The 23,415-nt window shown below is 35.4% G+C and overlaps 6 protein-coding genes across 8 annotated transcripts; 4 read left to right on the top strand and 2 right to left on the bottom strand.

The window, feature by feature from the left end:
- Positions 1-174: 174 nt before the first annotated feature.
- Positions 175-7,115, top strand: Nup154 (nuclear pore complex protein Nup154). Of its 2 annotated transcripts, none has more exons than XM_011146162.2 (27): positions 175-249; positions 571-742; positions 842-979; positions 1,104-1,200; positions 1,294-1,457; positions 1,545-1,678; positions 1,789-2,054; positions 2,129-2,379; positions 2,510-2,763; positions 2,851-3,024; positions 3,100-3,205; positions 3,276-3,487; positions 3,572-3,669; positions 3,816-4,008; positions 4,098-4,192; positions 4,258-4,354; positions 4,443-4,520; positions 4,588-4,784; positions 4,900-5,047; positions 5,105-5,340; positions 5,416-5,563; positions 5,659-5,775; positions 5,846-5,966; positions 6,053-6,163; positions 6,246-6,366; positions 6,457-6,579; positions 6,737-7,115. In XM_011146162.2, the coding sequence occupies exons 2-27, from the start codon at positions 598-600 to the stop codon at positions 6,870-6,872; spliced, it is 3,960 nt and encodes a 1,319-aa protein (XP_011144464.1). In that variant the 5' UTR covers positions 175-249; positions 571-597; the 3' UTR covers positions 6,873-7,115. The 2 variants fall into 2 exon arrangements, with proteins under 2 accessions (XP_011144464.1, XP_019698362.1); XM_019842803.1 differs by having other exon boundaries at positions 3,279-3,487.
- A 2,982-nt stretch (positions 7,116-10,097) lies between these two features.
- On the top strand, positions 10,098-10,547 carry LOC105186139 (histone H4). Its single transcript, XM_011146163.3, has one exon. The coding sequence runs from the start codon at positions 10,142-10,144 to the stop codon at positions 10,451-10,453; it is 312 nt and encodes a 103-aa protein (XP_011144465.1). The 5' UTR covers positions 10,098-10,141; the 3' UTR covers positions 10,454-10,547.
- Positions 10,548-14,166: 3,619 nt separating this feature from the next.
- On the bottom strand, positions 14,167-14,826 carry LOC105186140 (histone H2A). The gene has a single exon (XM_011146164.3). It carries the CDS (start codon positions 14,782-14,784, stop codon positions 14,410-14,412), a length of 375 nt encoding a protein of 124 aa, XP_011144466.1. The 5' UTR covers positions 14,785-14,826; the 3' UTR covers positions 14,167-14,409.
- A 174-nt stretch (positions 14,827-15,000) lies between these two features.
- LOC105186141 (histone H2B) lies at positions 15,001-15,487 on the top strand. The gene has a single exon (XM_011146166.3). It carries the CDS (start codon positions 15,054-15,056, stop codon positions 15,423-15,425), a length of 372 nt encoding a protein of 123 aa, XP_011144468.1. The 5' UTR covers positions 15,001-15,053; the 3' UTR covers positions 15,426-15,487.
- Positions 15,488-15,788: 301 nt separating this feature from the next.
- On the top strand, positions 15,789-18,363 carry LOC105186142 (glycerate kinase). The gene is made up of 2 exons (XM_011146167.2): positions 15,789-15,930; positions 16,010-18,363. The coding sequence occupies exons 1-2, from the start codon at positions 15,875-15,877 to the stop codon at positions 18,069-18,071; spliced, it is 2,118 nt and encodes a 705-aa protein (XP_011144469.1). The 5' UTR covers positions 15,789-15,874; the 3' UTR covers positions 18,072-18,363.
- An 864-nt stretch (positions 18,364-19,227) lies between these two features.
- Positions 19,228-23,353, bottom strand: LOC105186143 (small G protein signaling modulator 3 homolog). 2 transcript variants are annotated; one of them, XM_011146168.3, is made up of 16 exons: positions 23,282-23,353; positions 22,877-23,042; positions 22,579-22,760; positions 22,410-22,508; positions 22,171-22,334; positions 21,880-22,090; positions 21,642-21,772; positions 21,327-21,560; positions 21,164-21,258; positions 20,937-21,082; positions 20,760-20,857; positions 20,503-20,682; positions 20,325-20,435; positions 19,957-20,267; positions 19,712-19,872; positions 19,456-19,648 (listed from the first exon to the last, which is right to left on the bottom strand). In XM_011146168.3, the coding sequence occupies exons 2-16, from the start codon at positions 22,943-22,945 to the stop codon at positions 19,456-19,458; spliced, it is 2,385 nt and encodes a 794-aa protein (XP_011144470.1). In that variant the 5' UTR covers positions 22,946-23,042; positions 23,282-23,353. The 2 variants fall into 2 exon arrangements, with proteins under 2 accessions (XP_025154588.1, XP_011144470.1); XM_025298803.1 differs by lacking the exon at positions 23,282-23,353 and having other exon boundaries at positions 19,228-19,648; positions 22,877-22,945.
- Between the last annotated feature and the right edge of the window lie 62 nt (positions 23,354-23,415).

Raw genomic sequence — 23,415 nt, forward strand, 5'->3', positions numbered from 1 at the left:
TCTTTCTTGAAAAGTCGATTATCTTCTCGATATTTTTAAATTCAATTAGTCTCTATGGACAGTTCGTTATCAAATTTTGATTGGCTGTCCAGTAACGCATCATGTGTATGCGCCAGATGGAGCACTATTATATAGTTCATTTTTAATAGTGAATTATATTCGAATATACCGGTTTGGCGCGAATGAATTGTGATCCTACCTACTTGACGTGCTTCTGTTTGCATCTAAAAAGTCATAGCAAGTGTCCGTGTGAGTGTTTTTGAATATTTACAAATACTTCAAATTCTTTCAATATTTTCAAGAGATTTGAATCATCTTCGAAATATTTTAATGCTTTGTTGAAAATTATCTATTCTGCATCTTAACCTATAAGTTCTTTTTTCTGATACTTTCTTATCATCTGCCATATATGATTATTTGCTATTTTACATTTTAAATTAAAGATTTAGTTGATCTAAGACGACTCTTTGAAAAGAAAATATGTTTTTATACTTTCAAAATTAATATAGTAACATTCTGTAAATTGACCTTAGTAGATCATTTATATATTTACTTATTTTTCTTTTTCAGTACATTGGACATCTATTTTTTAAGTGAATGAGAAGTATGACACTTACAGAAATGGAGCCATTAAAAATACACTTAGATTCTTTAGAAATGGCTGGGAAAATGGTAGATAAACATATTATAGCTGATAGTAATTTTCCATCTTTAACCAATCTTATGAGATACAGTGTACAAGGTAAAGTATATATTACTCTATATCAGATAAACATAACAGTACTGAAAACACAGTTTTTCTGTAGAAAAACTAACTACAACAAATATATTTTCTATATAGGTGGACCAACTGTTAGTGGTCTTGATGATCATGACTATCCTAATTTAAATGGTGGATCAATGAGTTTAACAAATATCAATCAAATGAAGATACATAGCAAAATTCCATTGCCTTCTGAAGTAATGGAACATTTTGGTCGTATCCTTTTTAAATATTCAAGACCAATATTGTCTTCCTGAGATAAATATATAATTACTTGAATATATCAGAATGTTTCAGAATTACCATAATGTATCTTGTATAATCCTTAAAAAATATATAGATATGCAGTGCCACTGTATGATGGGTCTCTTTACAGAAATTTCTAAGGCTTGGCTTACTATCGACAGTGATATTTACCTATGGTCTTATGAAAATGAGTAAGTATAAAAATATTTTGTATTTTTATTAGTTAATATAAGTTTATAAATTTACATGTAGAAAAGTACTTAATTTTATTGTAATATTTATAGGTCAGATGTTGCATATTTTGATGGACTGAATGAAACCATTATAAGCGTAGGCTTGGTAAAACCTAAGGCAGGGATCTTTCAGAGTTATGTTAAATATTTATTAATTCTCACAACAACAGTAGAAATAACTATCCTTGGTGTTACAATACCTGATGATACAAAAGGTAACAATTTATTATAACTCTAGTTTGGTCTTGACTACTTGTTGCTACATTATTACTTTACACTTATTTTCTCTTATATGTCCACAGAAGTACAATTGGTTCCAGAACCTATTTTTACCGTTACCACTGATGGAATAGGAATCACTACAATTGCTAATACCAGTAGTGGCCGAATCTTCCTTGGTGGTAGAAATGGATCATTATTTGAAATATATTATCAGGTTACAAGACTTTTGATATATTAACAGTGATATTACGCTTATGTTAAGTATTTTAATTTCAATGAAAATTTTGCTTTAATCAATCATTTTCTATGTTTCTATGTATGTAGGCAGAGAGCAGTTGGTTCGGCAAACGGTGTAAAAAAGTTAATCATTCGGAAGGTCCATTGTCATTTTTGGTACCATCATTTGTTTCTATGGCATTGTCAGAAGAAGAAGCTATAATACAGATATCCGTGGATGATTCACGTAATATTTTGTACACTTTGGGCGATAGAGGTACAATCACAGTTTGGGATATTAATGAGGGTGGTGCATCCAGAATTACATCATTGTCTCAGGCTTCTTTGGTACAAAATACTGTCCATGTTGTTAAGTATGTAACCCTTTATCGATGTTAATAATGTGAACTTTGCCCGTGGTGTCAAGTTAATATATGCTCTCTTCCAGAACTTTGGATAGTAACAATTTCCGACCTCTTGTGAGCATATCTGCCATAACAGAGTCCGAATCTGTACACCTAAATTTGGTTGTGGTCGCAGCGACGGGAACTCGCTTCTACTTTAGTTGCACTTCAGTTACGAATCCTACAAGTAGACCACAAGGTCTACACCTGATACATGTCAGGCTGCCGCCGGGTTACGCTGCGAATGCTCCGGTAATGAGGCCACGGAAAGTGCAGATGGCGTATTACAGAAAAGGTAAATTACTTATCTATATATTGAATAGCCAAATTTGACTAAAAAATTGAACCAAACAATTTCATTAACCCGACATATTGCGAATGAAACGTTGCAAATATTGTAACATTCGTATTGAAATCATTTTTAGGCACTCTTATTCTTGTTTGCGGCGGCGATACAGAAAGTGCATGGTGTTTAAGTAACGATGCTTATCCATTTACAAATTATTTAGCTGAGACACAGAGTATCCTACCTCTTGATAGTCCAGCCTGGGCTATGGAAGAAATTATAGGGGACTCAGCTATACATTTCGAGAAACAGAACAGTCCTGAGGGCGAACCTCCACTGTTAGTGCGGCAGCACATGGAACCACCGAGAAAATTCATATTTTTGACAGCACAAGTACATACATGATGAATATATTTTTATCACGTATATGTAAAACATTACGTATGCATTATTTATTAACAACCCAATCTTTTACTGCAGGGCGCAATAATTTTAATGCAAGTACGTCCTGTGGATATCTTGCGACAACTGCTCTTGGAACAACGCGGACCTGACACTGAACCAGTGCGTGCGTATTTTCAAACGCAATCTTTGGAACAAGCATGTGCTACGTGTCTCATCTTGGCAACACTCGCGAGTTCTCAAAACGCCCAGGTTTGTAATGTTTGTATTATCGTTTGCATTATTTACATGTTGTGAATGCTATTAATATAAGTACTTGATCATCAGTTGTCAGAATGGGCAACCCGTGCATTCTTTTTATACGGTGGTCAAAGAACAGCAGGAATAGGTCTCCCCATTGATATGCATAGTGGTTTTTCCAATATAAATCCAGGTGTGTGTACTCGACCAATAATATCCATTTTTTTGTTTCGCATTTTTAAATCGATTTTATTTTTATCTAGTAGATTTACGTACATCCACGCCTAGAGTGCCAACTTTTGACTCTAGAACTCAAGCCTTTCGATCACATGCCCAAATGGGACTTAACACGGACGTCGCTTTACAACACTTTTCTGCGAAACACAGTGGACTGTACTTATATGTAGGAAGAATACTTCGTCCTATATGGAACATAAGATGTATAAAGCAAGAGATAGTAAATAATAAAAGTCAGGTGAGTGTGATATTAGAGAGAAATGATCACAATTATGTTATTCTACCATTATTAATTTTATTTTAAAAATACTACTTTTTTCAGATATCCAGTATAGTACCAGCAACACAAATAACTTGGATTTTGGGACATTTGCAAGCCCTGAGGTCTTTCTTGAACAGAAATACGCATATCACGAAACAGTATGTATTATTAAAATATTCTGTTGTGTAATTTTAAAAATATCTTTGCGCAAATGCGTGGTATTTTAATTGATTACGTTTAATGGACATATTTAAGAAACTAGAAAATTAATTTTGAATTGAAACTAAATGTACTTGTTTCTTAGGCAAAATGCAACCAGTAGAAGTATAACTGGCTTTGAAACAACCATTTCGAGTCATTTTCAAGAACCAATCGTGGAAGAAAGAAATTCGTTGGATGCTTTAAAAGTTTTTATCACTCATGCCTGTGAAGTTCTGGGTTTATGGAAGATATTATGTGAAAATCAATTGAATAATATTGTTAACTGCTTAACAAAGGTTATTATTATTTAACTTTAGTTAAGTCTTCTGAAATATTCGCCTCTTATTTTCACGATATGCGATCAAAGTATATCGATATTTTCCAGGATCAGATTACTCAGTTTTCGACAGCCACCTTTAGAGATCTGATTTTAATAGGCCATGAGATATCTTCTCTGCTCATCGTTCATTTGATCGATAGGTAAGTTGATATCGTGAATCTCTTAAAGATGTAGCAAGAAGTAATTTACAATTAATTTCTTGCAGCTATCTTGGAGATAACGCATCAGTGGATTCTGTAAGTGCAAAATTAAGGGAAGTATGTCCAAATTTGTATAGATCCGAAGACGCTGTTTGTTCTAAGGTAAATATTAATAGTAGTAGTGTAGTTGTATATCGATTTTCACATGCCAAATATTGATGATTAAAAATAACAATCGTTGCAAATTTAGGCGAACGAGATTATCCTGAAAGCAAAAAGTTCCACAAATCCTGAAGAAAAAGAATTGCACCTGCAATCTGCCTTAAAGGTATGTTAGAATAATATTTGTATGATGCAAAGCAATGTATAATATCCTTTCTTAAATGTATATGTAGCTCTGCAAGGAGGTAGCACCCAGGTTAAATTTGGCGGCGGTATGCCAGCAATTCGTGGCGTGCCAGTTCTACATGGGAGTGCTTGAATTATGTATTTGCTGTGCAGAAAGAATAGATCCCAATAATGCCGCCTCGCATTATTACAAGAATAATGAGCCTTTAGAGGATCAGGAAGGAAATCAAGCCTTTATGAAACGGTACATACAGCTTATAGTACACAAAATAAGATATATAATGGTATCTATTTTTCTGGATAATCCTGAGTATCATCTAATCATCCAATTCGTATTTTATTTTCCATATTTTTTACAGTTTAGAAATTTATAAGGAATTCATTACGATGCTGGATCATTTGTATCAGCAGAGTCTTTCTAGTCCTTTAACACCGACTATACCAAGCAAACCCGGACTTCCTTTGCTGACTACTTCAATCACTACGATGACACCAGCTAAAGATATAGTAAGTTGATCTTCCTTTGATCGTCGGTAATATTTTAATATTAACGTTTGTTTTTAGTTACACGAAATCATAGGTGACGCACTGCAAGCTCCATGTGAGACACTACATTCCTCCATTTATACTTGGATGATAGAGAAAGGACTTCATGGTGAATTAGTCGCGCTCGCCGCACCGTCGTTAGAGACTTATCTCAATCGGGTTAATGCGCCTGAATTACTCTGGCAATTTTATGAGAGAAATAAAAATCACGCAGCTGCGGCGAAAATCTTGGATTCTTTGGCCAGCAAAATCGGGTATGCACACGTCATTCGTATTATGCGATTTGTATTTTGTCGAACAGATGTAATAACCGATGTTCACGTATATAGGTCAGATATATCATTATCGGAGAGAGTTGAATATTTAGCACGAGCGGTTGCATGCATGCGAAGTCATCAAACTGGATATGCTCCTTATCTTGGAATCTTCTTGCGTGAATTAGAAGATAAATTGGAAATAGCTAGAATGCAACAAAAGGTAGTATATATTTTATACTAGCTCTGTTAAACCAGATATTTTAGTTAAAACATTATTTATGCGTGTCTATAATAATCGTTACTTTCAATATATAGATACTTGATATTATCAATAATGCAACAAGCAATCAACGCCTGCAAAGCCTGCAAGGTTCCATGACATTGAAAGATGCAAAATTGAGATTAAATTCTTCATTGCTCGACATCACACAGGTTTGTAACTTTGATACGTAAGTTACGATTTATTACGTTTCGTGACATTTATATGGAATATCAATTACAGTTATATGAGGAATATGCAGAACCTTTACAGCTTTGGGAATGCAAACTGGCAATAATTCATTGCTCGGGTCATCAAGATGATATGTTGATTAAAGGAATTTGGACGAATATAATTGATAATGGTACAAACCTAACACGATGTTCCAAATATTTCCTGATATTCTACCATATTAAATTTTTTTAATTTGTAATGAGTTTCTATTTGCAGAATTAGAAAACGCGACAGCTCCCTCCAACGAAGATAAAATTACCATTTTAATGAGTAAAATTAAATTACTTGGCCAAGAATATGTCGGATCACCGCATTGTTTTCCAATTGGTAATTACACTCTACAAATTTTTTTAAAAAAACTTATTTCATACATATGAATGTTCTCTAATTTCTTTCACGTATCTTGCAGACTTTTTAGTGAAACAATTAGAAATGAAAGCGTGTAAATATAAGGTGTCCAATACTGGCATTATAACTGGATTCTTGGAATTGGGAGTATTAATGGAAGATCTTTTAGATATTTATGATAAGTAAGTATAAATATAATACAAAAGAACAGATGTTTGTGTATGTGTGTATGTTCTTGCGATACAAAATAATGATACATCATCCATTTTTAGAATGATTGGTAAAAATACCCGTACTTGGTTAAATGAAGGCAATGAATTTCATTTGATTGAATCGACAGCGAACTTAGTGCAACAATTTATATCGCATTCGAATGTTACAAACAGTTTTGTCAGGTGAGTGTTATCTATAATCGATCAAATCTTGTTTCACAGGTTTCACAGGTTAAAAATGAGAAAGAAAACTCGACTTTGTAGAAATTAAAACTGAATTATATGTTTCTAATCGACGTTAAATTTGGTTTTAATGTGTAAATCTTTATTTTTAATACAGGAGAAAAATAATTACAAAATGTCAAGATGTTATTTCAAAATGCTTAACAACACTGTTCAGCAAACCTAATGGTGGTGATCTTGACAGAGAAATTGCAAATTTGCGATCCATCCAAAGCAAATTGAATCGCATGTAAGACAACTTTACCTGGATAATTAGGATGGGATGTACATTATATATATAAAATATTAAAATGACTTTTCAAATTAACTGATACAAGCTATGGTGTTATTTATGGCATCGCTAATTAAAATAAGCAATTGTCCAATTTTCTGATGAATATTTATCAAGTACTGCCTTGTCTAATTTTACAATGTTGCAAATTAATGCTGTATCAAGTAATTATATGAAATTCTTAAATATATGTGATGTATATATATTTGAAGCAATATTTATATATTTATTACTCTTTCCACACAAAAATATAACAAAACTTTACAGGAGAAAAAACTTGAAGAGTTTTGTATTATTAGATTATAAAGTAAATAAAAGATCATATTGGTTTAAATTTTGAATATTTTAATACAAACACCTTGAATTGTGTTGTATCCATACCAAATATAGATGTACAATGTATATAAATTTATTTAACAAATTATTTTTATAAGAGAAAATAAACTTAATAATATCATACAATTAAAAATCTGTAGGTAGGATGTTCATTGCAAATGAGAATATTTTTTCCAAAAAGAGTTAGTTGTAAAACAAGTTGATAAAAAAATAAATTCTATAAATTAGGCATTTATAAGCTTGCTCTTCACAAATTCGGCATATTAATTGGATATTCTCGAGTATATATTTTTGAAGTAATATTTATATATTTATTACTCTTTTTACATAAAAAATGTGACAAGCTTTATAGGAGAAGAAGCTTGAAGAATTTTGCATTATTAGATTATAAAGTAAACAAAAAACTATATTGGTTTAAATTAATTTAAATTTTGAATATTTTAAAACAAACACCTTGAGTTATGTTGCATCCAATATAGATATATAATATATATAAGTTTATCATTTAACAAATTATTCTTATGGAAGAGAATGAACTTAATAAGGCTACTTAATAATTAGCTTAATAAATTAAATTTAATAATAACTTAATAATTAAACTTAATAAATAACTTAACAATTAAAAATCTGTAGGTAGGATGTTCATTGCAAATGAGAATATTTCTTCCAGCAAGAATTAGTTGTAAAAAAAGTTGATACTTCCATAAATTAGGCATTTACAAGCTTGCTCTCCATAAATTTAGCATATTAGATGGATATTCTTGAGTATAATAGCAATATGTTTAGTATGAACAAGGAAGAAGCATTCATACTAATTTAATAAAATTCAGTTATTATCCAATATATATTAATATCTTTAAGATATAGGAAGATGAGATAACTGTCTAAGATTTGTTACATGTTGTCCACTAAGTCAATACTTAACAATGTCTTAAAGATTCAGATAGAATCCACATTCAGAGATTAAAAGGTCCAAGCCATATAATCGAAATCATTTTTCCACGCTTTATGCAGTCGACTACTTTTGAGGTCTTTTTACAATATACACAGTTTATTTTGTCAGAACCACAATGGATCACCAAATCCGAATCAGCATTTTGATTTTTTTGAATAGGTGTACAAAAATACAACTTCATAGCATGATACATACGCCACACTCATCTTTATTAAATGCACGGACTATATATATATGAAGAACGACACTCTATTGGCGATTTCAAGTACAATGCACATATCTTGAGGTATACTACCTATATTGGCAAGATAGTGATCCTCATATAAGCGATTTAGAAATATTAGATTATCTAAAAAGTATTGAGCTTTCGGAGGTCAAAATTGAGAATATATTCATTGTTATTTGAAAATAACATTATGAAGCCATATATGCAACATTTTGTTCGATGAGCTTCTGCCACTTTTCCGGCAACACCATAATTCCGTCGCTATAGAACTTTTGTGGTTTCTGGTCAAAAAATTGTGACACGTGGTTTTCACAGGCCTCTTTTGAAACTAACTTAACACTATTCAAGGAGTTTTGCAGAGACCGAAACAAATGATGATAGTCTGACGGTGCCAGGTCCGGGCTATACGGTGGATGCATTGAAACCTCTCTCCAAGCCAAGTTCTCTCAATTTCTGACGGATCGTTAAAGATGTATGCAGTCTGGCGTTGTCAGCATGGTATACGACACCCTTTCTCTTGACCAGTTCCGGCCGTTTCTTTTGAATTGCTAGATGCAATTGCGCTAATTGTCGACAGGTCCGAGTCTATTGTTCTGCTTGGCGGCAGCAGCTCGTAATGCACGATGCCCTTCCAATCCCACCAAACACACAGCATAACCTGGGTAACCTGGGTTGCGTCAGTGGAGCTTCTCCTCGCTTTGACCACGATCTTTTTCGCACATTGTTGTCGTAGGTTATCCACTTATCATCATTCGTAATTAACCGCTTCAGAAATGGCTTGATTTCGTTACGTTTCAGTAGAGATTCGCAGATAGAAATTCTATATCGAGTAAATTTTTTTGAGTCAGATCATGTGGCACCCAAACATCGAGCTTCTTTTTGTAGCCAGTTTTCTCCAAATGATTTAACACTGTTTGGTGATGGATGTTTAGGTCATTGGCGATGTCATGACTGCTTACATGCCGGTCTTGCTCAACTTTTGCCAGAATATCATCCACTTTTTCTATGATTGGTCGCCCACTGCGAGGAGCATCTTGGACATCGAAATTTCCAGAACGAAAGCGACTGAATCATCTTTTGGCTGTTGCTTTTGATAATGTATCTTGCCCTTAAACAGCACAAATATCTTCACGGGCCTGCGCAGCATTTGCGCCTTTATCAAAATAAAATTGTAAAATGTAGCGTAGTTTTGCGGAAAGTTCACTCATCTTCACGGCGCAAAACCTTACGTCCGATTATAAGAATTCCAACACTTTTTATGCGTTTACTAGCTTCAACTGTCAGCTATCTGATGACGTTAAGCCTGACTTGCTGCGACTCATATACTTTGAGATTTCGGACACTAATGCTATCTCGTGCGCAAAAGGCACAATACTTTCTAGACAACCTGATATATGCCAAATTGAAAAAGAACTAATTTAAATTTTAATTCGTAGCAACAAAAACTTGTAGAATATTTTGTCAAAAAGATTTTTCATAAGAAAAATGTATCTTGCATGACCTTGAGTACGGGACATTTCCTGATTGGCTAGTATGACGAGAGTGGGGAGAGCAGATGCAACGGATGACGCGACGATTCTATTGGTGGATGTAGTTGTAGTGGGGAGACTTTCGTAGACAGGATATAAATACTGGGACTGTTGAAGTGATGTTTCACTCGTTCTCTGCTTTCGGTAGAGGATTCACCTAGTATTCGCAGTCTAGATAAATCAACATGACTGGTCGTGGAAAGGGAGGAAAGGGATTGGGAAAAGGAGGAGCGAAGCGGCATCGCAAAGTACTTCGCGATAACATCCAGGGTATCACCAAGCCTGCTATTCGACGTCTTGCACGTCGTGGCGGTGTCAAGCGTATTTCTGGCTTGATCTACGAAGAAACTCGCGGTGTCCTGAAGGTGTTCCTTGAGAACGTGATCCGTGACGCGGTCACTTACACAGAGCATGCCAAGAGGAAGACCGTGACCGCCATGGACGTTGTCTACGCACTCAAACGTCAAGGAAGAACCCTTTATGGCTTCGGCGGTTAAACATGACTTCGACTGCACAATATACAATCGGCCCTTTTCAGGGCCACCAATATCAAACTTGGAATTTCCTTCTCAGTACAGCAATTGTTACTGATATCATATTTTATTTTATATTTTAGATATTTAAAAATGATTTAGTATTTTAATATTTAAATAACTTCCATAATAATTATCAACAGTAATTTATATACAATTTTAATAAAAATTTAAAAGCCAATTGTAAAATTATAATTTTTGTAATTGTAATTCTAATTGAATTCAACTAATCATCTTTACAAAGCAACAAACTCAATGCTAATATATATATTCCTAACTTTGACATTATTTTTGCATATTGTATCATAAAACAATTCTCAAACAAGTAATATCAAATCGTTAAATTAGGGAAAAGAAAACTCAATGTAACCGCTATGTGACAGTTATAACAAATACACTATCTTATAAAATTTAATCAAATTTATATTAAGATAAAATTTATGTATACATGATATATATGTAGTAGAAATATTTGTGTAAATCTTTAGTCATATGCAAGAAATCAAGTCCAAGCTCGATAATTTATTGTTATGTTTTATCTACTATCAATGACATGATTGCATTGTTTTTACATTTTATGAGTTCAAAATATACATCTGACATTCGCTTTATCTCCCAATAATGATCAAAAAGATATATTTTTTTCAAATACAAATATTACGAGATTTATTGAAAAATGTCTTGCAATCTTTCCATTATATTACAACATTGGAAACAGCATGAAAATGTACAATAAATTTGTAATAATGCGAATAGATCGAGGAAAGTATCCACGTTTTAAGAGATTTGGGCCCTGAAAAGAGCCGATGCATAAAATAAATGTCGAACAAACGCAGCAGATTTTTCACTTGGAGCTGGTGTGTACTTTGTTACTGCTTTTGTGCTTCGCTGACTGCATGCTCGGCCAATTCATCGGGCAGCAGCACAGCCTTACAGCTTACGACCGTCTGAATTTCACGAGAAGTGATTCTCGATCTGGCTGGCAGTGGGCAGCACCGCCTGCATTCACGGCGCTCCGGTGTGATCGAGATGCCGAGGGCGGCAAGCGCAGATGGGAGGCCTATAAAAATTTACAACACGAAGAGTCGATTCGGACAGTCGGACTGAAAGATAGAGACGGAAAGAGGCACAGCCGAGTGAGAGACGATTAGAGATAGATAGCCGAAGAGCTTATCGAATTAATAGAAGAAAAGTTTTAGAGATTAAGATCGAGAGAGAGAGAGTTAGGCGAAGGTGAGCAAGAGATAAATTGTAGCTGGTCGAAAGGAGAATCTTGGCGCAGCAGTCGAACGCGGTACGCAGAAGATAAAACATTATAACGTATTGTCGAATCAGTAGAATCGTATTTTGTCTCATAGTTATAAGAATAAGTACATGTAAAATAAGTGTTAAATATATGTGTGTGATTGTTTGAATATTGGTGTGAGGATTATTAATTGCAACCTTTTACAGACATTTGGGAAACTTCTTTTATTCTATTAGCGGAAGAATAGTTAAGTCGCGAGTTATTCTTACAAATAATTTGTATGGAAGTGGAACAGTCTCTCTTCTTAATAGTAACCCTAGAACCTTTTATCGTAATGTGCTAATCTTGACATCTCGGCAACAATTCTCTCGAATATATCGTTCACAAAATTGTCCATGATGCTGATAGCTTTGTTGGAAATTCCAGTGTTCGGGTACACGTGCTTCAACACCTTATAGATGTAGATGGTGTAGCTTTCATTTCTCTTCCTTTGCCTTTTCTCGTCGATCTTGCTGATGCAATAAATTTGTGTGAAGTCTGGAAGTTGTCACGATGAAACACAACTTTTCTGTTTGCTAATTCTGCTGGATGGAATTATTCAATTTGTCCAATTGATGACAATACACATTCGAATCAATCGTCTGGTTATTTGGTAGCATTAAAAAAAAAATTATTCTTTTTCAATTTCACCAAACAGAGAGCATCGTTTTCTTTTGATACATATCAGCTTTCGATGTCCTTTGAGCTGGTTCATCACGTTTATCCCGTGATCTTTTATGTCTAATATTATACATAATCCATTTTTCATCTCTAGTTACGAGTTTTTTCAGAAATAAATCGTTTTCCTCACGTTTTAATAATAAATCGCAGATGGTAATGCGACTAATCAAATCTGTTTTTAATGCTTGAAAGGAAACCAAGCTATGTCAAGTATCGATGAATTCAATGCCTCATCGATTTCGAAAAACAATTCTGCTCTTGTTCAGTTGACTCATCTTGTCCATATACGGCATGTGATTTTTTTCCTGCTTCCGTTGCATTCTTGCCTTTGTGATAACGATAAAGGAGCTAAACTGATGCAAACAATGCAAAAGTGGAAAAGAAGCAAAACTGATGGAAGTAAAAGCAAAAAGCAACGAAAACATCTGTCGGTTTTCCATTTCTGATGCAACGTCAGACGAAAACAACTTGAGAGTTCTGAAACAGCTTTTTTCAAATCAAACTTGAGATATGCACTGTAACAAACATAAAATGATTTTCTGATTTATTATAGAATGAATATGAAAAAATTGAAATTACTCTTCGACCACTCAATACAACAAATTTTCAGCGACGTGGAGCGAGATACGAACCGACCAAAATCTAGCTGCCGAATAGGCCGTGCAGCCGCCCGGCATACGTTTTTATAGAAAACGGAGCCGACAACGCTGCACCAATCGCGTCGCGTGTCGTCGACCGAGCTCATTGGTGAGCCGCGACTGCAGTTGGTTCACGCTTTCTACGTTAGAATCGGAGTCTCGATGGAATCCATCACTCATGCAAGCGTTACATCAAGATAGTTTGTAATACAATGAAACGTCCGCACGGTTCGATAAAGGTCCCCTCGATATAGCAATAAATACATTAAGATGCGCTCACATTACGCTCGGTCGACGTCGCCACACCGAGTCGCACAGAAAATAATTCATGAGAAATAAAGATCAGCTGTAGTTTCCTTCGTATAATAATCGATCCGTAAATAAATTTTGTAAAATTACACGTCGTTTCATGAAGTACACTCGCGTTTCAGGCAGATCAATATCCTTCGATGAAGTTCAAGATGTATGAGGTGTTAAAGAGCGTCGCGTCTCGCGGTAATCGAAAGGAGAAGCGAGGGAGACGTTCGACCATTGTAAGTTTTGCAATGTAATGCATTTTTTCGATGCTATGCATTATCCTCTGTACACGCCGCTTCGACGTTATGCCATATAGAACATGTCAGGAACTCGACTCTCTCGAGCACAGAATAACCGCGAGTACACCTTTGTGCGGCGGACGAACAGTGGAAGGGCATTTTTTTCTCCCAGCGCCATTTCGTGATCCGCTGGCTGTTCGTGATGCGACGTAGGAATAATTTTTATATATTTGCGAGATTGCATTTCTATAAGTTTGTATGCTTAGACAGGAGATGATATTCTGGGTGTAATAAAGCATGATGCTTTTGTTATGACTTTTTCTTTCTCTTTATAATAAAATGACATCCTAATAAAATAAATTTCGCTCTCTACTGTTCAATATTGAACAACCGATTGCGTGAAATGTTTTATTTCATAGAACATGTAACGCACTAAGCTGAAAATTTGCTTGACTGAAATTAATTTCAACTCATATATTGTTCAAGTGTACATATTGAAATAAAACAAAGTAAATGTTGTAATCTTGAGATGTACATATAAATGATTGTCTCAGCAGTTTCAACGTATTAATGCTTTATATAAACAAAAATCAAGAATATTGGACTTCATGAAAGGTTTGTATAACCTCAATGTTGAGGCGGCAGGTAAGTAGGTTAGATTAGATTAGGTTAGGTTAGAATAGGTTTTGTCTTGATGCTACAGATGCTAGACAAGATTGTTCCATTGTCAGAGATAATTGTGGCCCTGAAAAGGGCCGTTTGAGTATGACTTCTGAGAATTTATGCCTTCTTCTCGGTCTTCTTAGGTAGCAGAACAGCCTGAATGTTCGGCAACACGCCACCTTGTGCGATAGTCACACCAGACAACAGCTTGTTTAACTCCTCGTCATTGCGAATGGCAAGCTGCAGGTGACGGGGAATGATTCTCGTCTTCTTGTTGTCACGAGCTGCGTTACCAGCCAACTCCAATACCTCAGCAGCGAGATATTCCATGACGGCAGCCAAGTAAACCGGAGCACCGGCACCGACGCGCTCAGCGTAGTTTCCCTTCCTCAGCAATCGGTGTATACGGCCGACAGGGAATTGCAGTCCAGCCCTATTCGAACGGGACTTCGCCTTTCCCTTGACTTTACCGCCCTTTCCGCGACCAGACATCTTAGTTCAGCTTACGTACACAAAGAAATCGTTCCTCTGTCAAGTGTGAGAAAGTTGTGGCGTAGCCTGGCCAGTGCTGACCCTTTTATACCAGGCGACGTCAGCGCGCCTTCACCAATGAGAGTGCGCGCTGGGCTTCCGGCTCTCTGATTGGTGCGTTGCAGCTCGCGTGCATGGGTATATAATGACCACAGAGCGCCCTGGCATCATTCTGCCTTTGGACAGCGAGATCGTAGCATCTGACGTTCAATCGACGAAATTTCTCAAGAATGCCACCGAAAGCGAGCGGTAAAGCCGTGAAAAAAGCCGGCAAGGCCCAAAAGAACATCAGCAAGACCGATAAGAAGAAGAAGAGGAAGAGGAAGGAGAGTTATGCCATTTACATCTACAAAGTACTGAAGCAAGTGCACCCGGACACTGGTATCTCCAGTAAAGCTATGAGCATCATGAACAGCTTCGTCAACGACGTGTTCGAGAGGATCGCCGCGGAAGCGTCGCGATTGGCGCATTACAACAAGCGCTCGACCATCACCTCCCGGGAGATACAAACTGCTGTGAGGCTGCTCTTGCCGGGTGAATTGGCCAAGCACGCAGTCAGTGAAGGCACGAAAGCAGTCACCAAGTACACCAGCTCCAAGTAAATCGGAGGATTCGCTTGGGATTTTACGAACGGCCCTTTTCAGGGCCAACAAATACCTCTAACGTTGACTCACTTGAACGTTGCATCTTTATGACGAAATTTTCAAATGATATTACGAAGTTATCTATATAGAATCTGACTTGAGAATTTCAGTCTTCAAAAGTGTATATTACTATTATAGAATAACAATTACTATTATAGAATAACAATTCCGATACTTGCACATCAACAGTATTGTATTATAAACAATATAACAATTTTACATCCGATCACGATTGTTTTGAGATATATTTAAAATAACGAATACAATTTCACGATGAATAACGACACGTCGTAGATTCCGCGAAACTATAAGTCAGTTTGAATTTCATAACTCGTGACGTAGCACCAACGCAAAAGGCTCTAGTGTTATTTTACAAAAAATGTCTCCAATCAAGCGCGGACATATATATGAATTTGGTAATTATGATACATCGGAGAATATTGTACAAGTTCGCTTTGCACAGGCAAGTGTCTTAATATTCGTTGAAAATTGAACGTTTCGAGGTTACTTTATATATATTCACGCGTGTTTTAATATTTCAGTTATTACAAAAGTTTTCGTCCTAACCTAACAAAGTTATCCAAGCGTGCGAGTCCACGTCGCGGTATGGCAACTAACACGGATTTCTTGTCAGAGACTAGGTCGCATTTAAGAGATCTCTTTCGTGCCGCCGTGAAAGCAGTGTCTCCTAACGAGATTATAAAGAAGAAAGTGAAACTCCGGGATAATGCTCTGTACATTAACAATGAAAAGTATCCGCTTCAAGAGAATGTTTACATAGTCGGATTCGGCAAAGCGGTTATGGGAATGGCCGTGGAACTCGAGAGGATACTCGGTGGTACTCTGAGGAAAGGTATAGTCAGCATTCCGAGAAATTCAATGGATATCGTGTGGAAGTCGGAGGACAAGTCTAGCTTTCCGAAGTTGTACAACAGCGTGATCAAATATCGCGAAGGTGGCATGAATAATCAACCCGATGGGGAATCGTTTGAAACCACACACGATATTATAGATCTGGTGGAGAAGTTAACAGACACCGATACTTTGATAGTCTTAATCTCAGGTGGAGGCTCAGCTTTGCTATATATGCCAAGACCTATCATTGACAAAATGGATAAATTGGAACTATGTAAGAAGCTTCAGAATGCAGGTGCTAGCATTACTGAGCTCAATATCGTAAGAAGAAAGTTGTCCCTTGTAAAAGGTGGTGGTTTGGCACGAATGGCTTATCCTGCTTCTATTATCGCACTGATACTATCTGATATTATCAATGACCCTATCGACTTGATTGCTAGTGGTCCTACTGTTTACAGTGCCAGAGCACCAGAGCAAGCAGTTGCTATATTGAAAAAATATAATTTGTATCAGTCATTAGAGGGTGATTTGAAGAAAGTTTTAACATCCAAAGAGACCTTCAATGATGTTCCATTGTTAAATTCAGCTAATCAGTTTAAGCATGTAACAAACATAATCATAGGGAATAATACAACAGCTATAAAAGTTGCATGGCAAGAGGCATTGTATAAGAAATTGACTCCAATAATATTGAGGAATGATGTCGAAGGCAATGTACGTGATGTTAGTTTAGGATATGTGCACATAGTGAATTTAATATTGCTCATCTTAATGAACAAATTGACATTAGAAGATTTCTATGATAAAGTGTATAATAATGCAATTCCATTAGATTTGGATAAAGTAAATGAGATCTATCATTATATTGTCAACAATATTGGTGATATAGTTTTAATTGGAGGAGGAGAACCTACAGTCTTGGTAAAAGGTCAAGGGAAAGGTGGCAGAAATCAGGAATTAACTTTACGCTTCTCACAAGATTTATATGGAATGTACAAAGTACATCCAGAATTTGCCAATTATGAGGTAATGATGTTGAGTGCTGGCACCGATGGTCAAGATGGTCCTACTGATGCAGCAGGTGCATTCGGTTATCCTGCTATTGTACCTATAATGCAAAATCTTTACCAAAGAGTGAAAGTTATGTCCAATGAAAAATTCACATCAAGCATGTCTCAGGAAGCAGTAAAATATATGGAGAAAAATACAGATGAGAATTCGACGCAAGATCCGTCATGTGAACTATCGAAAATGACAAGATCTATTGTTCAACCGCAGGGACAAGATGCCACCGTAGTAGGATCTGCTTCTGCTCGAACAGATGATAACGTCCATATTGATCCTATGGTATTGATGGAAACGGAACGCATGTTGCTTAAGAATACTCTGTCAAATAACGATACATACAATTTTTATTCACGTTTTAAGAGAGGCGCGGATTTATTGAAGACAGGACTCACTGGTACTAATGTTATGGATTTACATTTTATTTACATTAGAAAAAAACGGTGCGAAGATAAATTCGCGATACATGATAAAATAACACAGTGTGGACATATTTTCGACATACACGACTTACATGTTGATACAATGACTGTCGAGAGATATAAGGCTAAGCAGGTTTCCTTAGAAGTTGACAAGGACAAAGATTTAATCGCTAAAGCTAGGGAAGAAAAGCCACTGCTTGACATAAAGATCATTGATGAAAATCTTACAGATATGTGTTGTAACAAAAAGCGCAAGAGTTGATCAAGCAAACTATATGTGAATAAAATATATGAAACGAACTGTATTATAGTAGAACTAAAATTATCTGTATACAGGATGTCCCATTTTAACTTTCGCATTAAAAAATCTCGAAAACTATGAAAGATATTACAAAAAGCTAAAACACGTTTTCCGTGATTTCGAAGGGGAAAGAGAATGGCATTATGGTTTTTTATTGGGAGGACATTTTGAAGGTCAGTTGAAGGTCAACTTACTTTTTTTTAAATAGAAAGCCCAATTTTTTATTCTATCTTCTTTTTCTACCAATTTTAACAACTTTTGTCTGAAACATTTTTTTATTTGCCTAATATTTTTTGAAATATTTAAAGAAAACTTAGTAACTTTTTCAACATTTAACTTACGATATCTCGCTAACTATTCGTCGAAAGAAAAAATAGTATCAGACTTTTTTTACTTTATTTACTATCAAGAATATATTACTATAATAGTGCCCTAACTTTTGTTAATTTAATAATTTTTAAATTTCCAAAGGTCGGTAAGTTAACAAAAGTTAGCACACTATTATAGTAATATATTATTGATAGTAAATAAAATAAAAAAGTCTAATACTACTTTTTTTTTCGACGAATAGTTAGCGAGATATCGTAAGTTAAATGTTGAAAAAGTTACTAAGTTTTCCTTAAATATTTCAAAAAATATTAGGCAAATAAAAAATGTTTCAGACAAAAGTTGTTAAAATTAATTGGTAGAAAAAGAAGATATAATAAAAAATTGGGCTTTCTATTTTAAAAAATTAAGTTGACCTTCAACTTAAACGACCTTGAAAATGCCCTCCCAATAAAAAACCTGATAATGCCATTCTCTTTCTCCTTCAAAATCATGGAAAACGTATTTTAGCTTTTTGTAATATCTTTCATAGTTTTTGAAATTTTTTAATGTGAAAGTTAAAATGGGACACTCTGTATATATCAATATTTTTCAGACAAAAAGTTAATATTTTACGTTGGTATAATACTGAAACTTTTTTTTTATAAAGATATATGAACGCTCTTCAATCATATTTGTATGTCAAAGGCACTGCTCAAAAATATATATCTTTCAAATTATAATATCTTTCTCTGTTGTATACACAGATATATTCATTACCATCGAAAAGTGGCATATATATATATATATATTTTTTTTTTAGAATTATCCATTTTATAATACGGTATTATGCTTTTAAAGATATTTTATATATTAGAAAGATTTAAGTTATATATATGTATGTCAGTATATTTGTTATAAATTAACATCATATACTGATAAAAATGAGATCACGTGTTTGTACACTATAATTATTGTGCATGAAAGTTTAAAGAGATTAGACGTGAAAATCTCTTTAACCGCACGCTAATCCATTACGCTAAAGATCCCAACTGAATAAATGATGTTTGACTAGCATATCACGGACCCCATCCTTCAAAGGCTGCGATTGTTCCTTTTTTGGCGGTAGTTCCCAGTCAGGATTTAAGTTAAATGCAAATTGACTTAATATTCTTAATTCGCATTTGATTTGCACCCAACCTGGACTGTTTATAAAACTCCATGGCTGATACCTAAATATAGTGTATATATTATTGTACAAGAAATATGTACTCATAAAATGAGTAGGTACTCACCACTTTTGCACCACTTCCACGCATGAACATAAAACCTCTAGCCATAAATGCAGTACTTGCTCATTCAATCCGAGGCAGATGAGAGAACGCAATTTCACATCCATTTGAGCGTGTGCATTGTCATGCGTTAAATTCACAGACTGGACGCAACGATATAACAACTGTGAAAAAATTAGTTCATCATTTATTAAACATGCAAGAGAGAAATAGTACTGAGATATAAATTGATAAAGTTTATAGCACACCTCTTCTGGAGTCAAAACTTTACCATCTTCATCCAATCTGTACGTTTTACACAGAACTAATCGACTGTAAACGGAATTGAAGTCTTTCTCCACTTCTCTATTGGAAGCCTCTTCTATAAACAGCCATGGGTGACATGGTCCGCCCAAAAACGATGGTCTCTTCATTCCATGCTCCAATACTGCTTTCACAGTAGGGCACAATGTACCTCTTACCAAGTCAGTAACAGCTTCACTAACCGCGTCGTCTCCAGCACATGTGTATTGTTTACTCCGTTCGTCCAGCAGTTCTACGAACTTCGCAGGAAACCATCCTAAAATGCGTCGTCAAATTAAATTAGATTCCACGTAACTTACTTCGCATACGTTACCTCTCAATCCATTGAGTTCTCCTACCCAGCAATGCTCGTCCTTTTGGCTAATAATCGTAATTATATCGTTCTTTCGGAAACCGAGTTCATCGTCATCGTGTCTTTCAAAATCTGTAATATAATTAATCGTTACATCGACATTGTTATCGCGAAGAAGATAACATGTGACGATAGAAACCTAGTAAAGCTTTTGCTCTTCTCTTTCGCGTTCGCGATACGTTCACATAATTGTCATGGTCTTTCGCGTGGCTCTCCATAGTATAATCTGCTATAAGTAGAATGTTGTTCAGTTTCGGATCGACGTTTATGAAATGCCTCGCCACTTGCAATACAGCTTCCCTCAGGTCGACTAGAATTTCTGAGGATTTCAAATCGACATTAAATCAGACATAATAGAAACAAATGTTATTAAAGTGTATACGTACAACTGCGTACCTGTTTGACGAATATTTTTAGATTTCGCATCATCTTCACCATCATCGTTGCCAAACAGAAATGTTTGCAACATTGATTTGTTTCGCTTCATTTGACGTCTAATAGAAAAACGTCTTCATTATCATGATATTAACCATATTGGCATAATAATAAAATAAATATTTTTCGTATATATACCTATTCAAGTGTTGCTTCGGCAAGTTCGGTACTGCATCTGGATTTCCTACTAGTCCACCCTGATCAGCCATTAAATATGCCAAATGGCGACGTCTGTGAGTTTCAACCAACACATCTGTCAATGACCCACTAACTTCTAAAGATACCTATATGAAAAATACATTTATGAAATATAGTAAAATCCTTAGTTTCTATATATTTTCTACAATTACATCAAGCAAACGCACATTGAATAATTGGTCCACGTCGTCGACGTCTCCTGGTATATTCGAAAGGGCGTTAAATATCTGTGCAGAATTCTCCAATTGTCTCAAATCCGTCTCTAAAGGAATATTTAATGATATTTAAAAGCAATTCTATAAAACGATTGTCAAGATATATAATAGATACCTTTTATTTTCAACATTCCAAGTGTGATTTGAAATAGAACTATGGATCCGTCGAAGAGGAACATGTCCCATATACGCAGTAATATTTTCATATGTACAACTGACGCAAATAAAGTCAGAAACCAATGGAGAGATATGAGACTTAATTCTATATCGTGTTGCACTAAAACGTGATCTATGTCGGGAAGGTAATTCGTTACTAATGTGCGAAGTACTCTTTGATCAGCTTGAATACCTGTAGGAATAATTATAACCTAATTGATATCAACTTTAGAAATTTGAAATATTTCACATGTATCTTGACAGAATATATTACCCAATAATGTTGAAGAATAATAAGAAGCTGGTAATAAGTCTTCTACTATTGTCGCCATCATCCAGAATGCATCTTCCTCTTCCAAGAGCAACAACAACGACGCTGCCATTGTGCCCGTGCCTTGACAATATCTTGAATGTCAATATAATAGAAGATTAAACAAATCAATATTTATATTACGATATAATAAAATATCAATAAACTCATCATAAATTCTTATCTGAACATTTGTACATACCCGATATCAGGATACAGCCAAGCCAAGGCACGCATAACACGCCTTAAGCGAGGTATACCGGTACTATGGAGATGACTGAAACATGCATTGGCTGGCATAATGCGAAGGAGATCTTTCTCTATTTGTTTATTTGTCATTAATGCATCATTACTCGAGGCTTTCACTATATCTTTGTACATGATTTCTGATGAACACTTTTTCTGGAGTGCTCCTGTAATGAAAATTATATTCCTATAATATTTAGCTGGTTATGTTTATCTTGTCTTTGTGGTTTTATCTACTTTGTGGTACCTGACATACGCATCCAAATTTGTGGTCTTAAAGAATGAGGTATGCCACGTCGAACCATTTCACGCAGTTTGTCTGTGCGTGGTAGTCTTCGATCTATATTTTGCCATGATAGCTCTGTTACTTCTTTGTTATGACTAAATTCCAAGAGAGCAACCCATTGCAACCTAAGGGAATAAATTAATTTGTAATTTTATTGAAGTTTTACACTTGACATAAAGAAACATGATTAATTATGTGACCTGTGTTGAGGATCCTCAACAAACGGTATTCCCAATAACTTCTTTGAACTTTGTTCAGGACCGTCCTCCTCTTCCACACGGAAACCAAATTCGTCGAATCTAAATTTGACAATTGACAGAATAATTATCAGAAAATTTCTGTGTCCTTTTTGAGATACACAGTATTCACCTGTACTCAGGTTGTGAATTCGGATCATCGGGCTGATTCAATTTAGCTAGGATATCTTGCGGCCACATCGACGATGTCAATGCCGAAAACGGTCCACCCGGTGCTGGGGACAGAGTCTCGCAGCATAAACCTCCGACTTCCACTTCAATTTCATCCTCGGAGACGGCTGTTTCTAATTTTTTCTAAAATATATGAACAATATAACGACGTACATGATAGCGTGTCGTATTACGTACGTGTTATTAATTTTATTGAGGACGTTGTGAGAAACTTCTATAAATTTGATTTCGGTACTCACATTATGCTCCTCTTTCCCGACGTAACCTTCGTGATCGCGAACATTAAAAAACGACTTAGCTAGATCCATCGTGTCCTCGATGAGTTTCACATGTAAATGTGTTAAATCCTTATTGACATTTTGCGACCATCGTTGCAGCTGTCAATGTCAGGTCACATATGTCGATCTACGGAGCACCATAGAATAACGTCGCAAGCGTGTATATAAAGATATTCCTTGCGACAATTAAAAAGCGATTCGCATTTTCATTCACATAGCGTCATCTAGGAACTCTCATCCTCTTTAGAAAAAATTGTAGGAACAGTAAAATCTTTGCGTTTTCTTAATTTAGTTTTTCAGATATCATTCAAAGATCGTTAAGTCTGTTTTCTCATTGAAAATAAAATCGGTCTTTAATTGACTTACTAATCTCTGGTAAAAGGAGCATCTGGTAGTTTCGGAATATCTTATATAGCACGTCTGGTTGCGCACATTACCGAACACCCAGTATGAACGAATCCCGTTATTATGCGCATTTCAAAGAGCAACCGCAAGGGGAC

This window comes from Harpegnathos saltator, unplaced genomic scaffold (assembly GCF_003227715.2).
Source record: "Harpegnathos saltator strain DR-91 unplaced genomic scaffold, Hsal_v8.6 scaffold240, whole genome shotgun sequence".
Taxonomy (NCBI): Eukaryota; Metazoa; Arthropoda; class Insecta; order Hymenoptera; family Formicidae; genus Harpegnathos; species Harpegnathos saltator.